We start from the raw sequence: 2837 nt of genomic DNA on the forward strand, positions 1-2837 counted from the left end.
CAGACAGGTGTGAAGTAAAACGGAAAATAGGAAAAAATAATCTTTAATTAAGGACAGATAACTGGACAAAGGGACAGATTTCTGGAAAATTAAAAATTGAAACAAAGTCTTTCTGGCTACATATATCTTAAAAAAAGCAAGATACCACATAACCCTCATATGTGAAGCATTTTGGGTATTCCCCAATCGGTTAAAATGCTGAATTTTGGTCAGCTGTTCATTAGCTGCTCCAGACAAACTCTATTTTCAGAATCTTAAGCAATACAACAGCCTTGGGACTATCACCTTGTTTCATTAGAAAGCTATGGCAACTCTTTAACATTTTAGTACCACCAGTAAGCATTATTTACTTTAAAATCAAATTTAAACGTTTACTTTATTTCTTCTTGCCTTATTAATAAATGTATACATTAACTTTATTTATATACATATATAATAAAATATTACATGTTTTTACCTGACAACTGGTCACAGCTTTTCAAAAATTCAACAGGAACCATTAAGGGTCGTTCCCGCAGCTGCTGAAATTTTCCATTGAACTTTTAACAATTAGGCATTACCAAGTTTGCTTTTACCGTAAACCCATAAATATTATAAAAAATAAATAAATAAATATATAAATGAATTTTACCCAATAGGGAAGCTATCTTTTATAAGACGAGCATTATGAAGTTGGCATCTCGTTGGGAACGCGTCATTGAAGAAAACGGCGCATATTTGACTTGAATCGCATTACTTAAACCAATTTTATGAACAATTGAAAATTCAATAAAAATACCGCAGGACTTTTTTGACAACCTAATATATAAACAACTTAAAATCACTTAATATTTGATTTTGTTTTGATTAACTCTACTGCATTGTTTTAACATATCCACTAAATAAAATTTCTTTGGGATATTTCCTGGAAAATACCATGATCGCAGAGTTCCCACCGACTAACCTGCATACCTAAAAAGATTTTGGCTAATCAAGTTGGCCCTAGCAAACTGTCAAGTCATTTGGAAGCACTTGAAAAATAATTCCTTTAACGATGGACAACAAATTGCAATACAAGCTGTGCGCACGCAACTTGGATCTCATTTTTGACCTGGAGTTCGTGGACAAACTGGTTAAGGACATTGGATTGGAGGCGGAACCGCGGGCACGTGGCGTTATCCTCGACCTCGCTTACAGTGAGTTGAAAACCGAAATTAAAGGCAAAGATTTTGAGTGATTTGCTTCAGCTTTGGCAAGGGACAAACTGGTGGACGCCAAATCGCTGCCCACCAGGCGCCACTGTCAGGAGGGCAAGGTGGCCGATCTGAAGGACAAGGGCTTCGAACAGGCTCAACCGAAGCCGAAGACCGGAGTGCCATCCAATCCGTTGGCACATGGTGCTGCCCTTTCGGGTGCTAGCAGCTCTAGCTCTCGTTCGGTCTTACCAGTGGCACTTTTCCTTCCGGAGGACTCTGAAATACTTTCTACTAATCCAAGTTCTACTTCCGCTGCTGGTCTACCAGGAGCCGGTCTCCCGGTCTTCAAAAAGCCACGACTCCCGAAGTAGGGTTACCGAGAATGAGTGTATTATGAACAAAACCCCATTCTACACGTAAAATATGATCTTTTTTCAGTTAATAAATATGTCTAGCTATTTATTAACAAATCAAAAGTCTTTTCATGGTGTCATAGGTAATAGGTATGTAGAATATATATGTACTTATATACCTGTAGGTATAACTAGTTCTTGAATCTATAGAAACGTAAGTTTATATGCACTTCTCTCCTAGAGTAATATAAAGAGCTTTTCCCACCCAACAAAGTATAAACAGTCTTGATCATAATCCTTAGTCGAGTCGATCTAGCCATGTCCGTCTGTCTGTCCGTGCAAACGCTGGGATCTCGGAAACTATAAGAGCTAGAGAGCTATGATCTAAGATTAAGGCTCTTAATTTCTGATTCAGCACAAGGCCCACAATGCTTAAGTCGGTCTATCTCCCACATTTTTAAAGATTTTGTAAAAGAGTAGATTAGGTTCAGTTTTGATTGTCAATATTCACCTATCTACCTGTTCAAAAATACTTTAAACTGTTCATTAAAATTTGACATAAAGATTCTACTACGTTGCTTTCTTCATCCAAGGACCACGCCCACTCGAACGCACTCATAGGTTTTTGGCACCCAGTTTTTTAATGATTTCTTCAGTGTACATTTAATTGTGCCAAGATTAATAACAATCGAATGACACAAAACAAGTTTGCCCGCCAACTTAAACGCCCAAAACTGTGGCGACAAGGTTTTCATGCTAAAAAAATGTTTAACTAAAATGTATTTGTCTAGTCAATACCTATCGATTGACCCAAAAAAAAGTTTGCTACGCCCACTCTAAAGCCCATGTCGCTTAAATTTCTATTGACGCCCACGGGTAGCGCATGACAATCTCGCTTTGCTGCTTGCATATCTCCATCCGCCTTGGTCCCTTTTCTTGAGTAACGGGTATCTGATAGTCGAGGCACTCGACTGTAGCGTTCTTCCTTGTTGAATCTAAGAGGTTGAATCATATAGGTTGTAATAGTCCCTGTAAAGAATACGTTTGCTTCAGCAAATACGAATTTGTCCAAACAAACACAACAAATAAGGAAGGTTCTTCTTATTAATATGCTTTCTTAAAACTGTTTACCATTTTTATATAAATATATGAACGGCTATTATCGGACAATGAGTAAGATTTTTGAACGAAATAATGAGTGGTATTTTATTGTCTTACTAATTTAATACTTAAAATAGAATAATGAAATGAATAATGAAATTCTTTATATTCTTTATGGATACGCAATGCCACTTTGAGTTTCATTTGT

At 36.9% G+C, this 2837-nt stretch overlaps 1 protein-coding gene across 1 annotated transcript; it reads left to right on the plus strand.

Annotated features, from left to right (window-relative positions):
• Positions 1 to 996: 996 nt before the first annotated feature.
• Positions 997 to 1575, plus strand: LOC119548487. The gene is made up of 2 exons (XM_037855761.1): positions 997 to 1175; positions 1227 to 1575. The coding sequence occupies exons 1-2, from the start codon at positions 1034 to 1036 to the stop codon at positions 1544 to 1546; spliced, it is 462 nt and encodes a 153-aa protein (XP_037711689.1). The 5' UTR covers positions 997 to 1033; the 3' UTR covers positions 1547 to 1575.
• The last annotated feature ends 1262 nt before the right edge of the window (positions 1576 to 2837 follow it).

Source organism: Drosophila subpulchrella, chromosome 2L, assembly GCF_014743375.2.
Source record: "Drosophila subpulchrella strain 33 F10 #4 breed RU33 chromosome 2L, RU_Dsub_v1.1 Primary Assembly, whole genome shotgun sequence".
Lineage (NCBI taxonomy): Eukaryota > Metazoa > Arthropoda > Insecta > Diptera > Drosophilidae > Drosophila > Drosophila subpulchrella.

What these genes read in the sequence shown, in the direction of transcription:
- LOC119548487 (XM_037855761.1), top strand. Translation starts at nt 1,034, where the DNA reads ATGGACAACAAATTGCAATACAAGCTGTGCGCACGCAACTTGGATCTC. An exon ending in TATCCTCGACCTCGCTTACA is followed by an intron (nt 1,176 to 1,226) that starts GTGAGTTGAAAA and finishes GATTTGCTTCAG; the next exon opens with CTTTGGCAAGGGACAAACTG.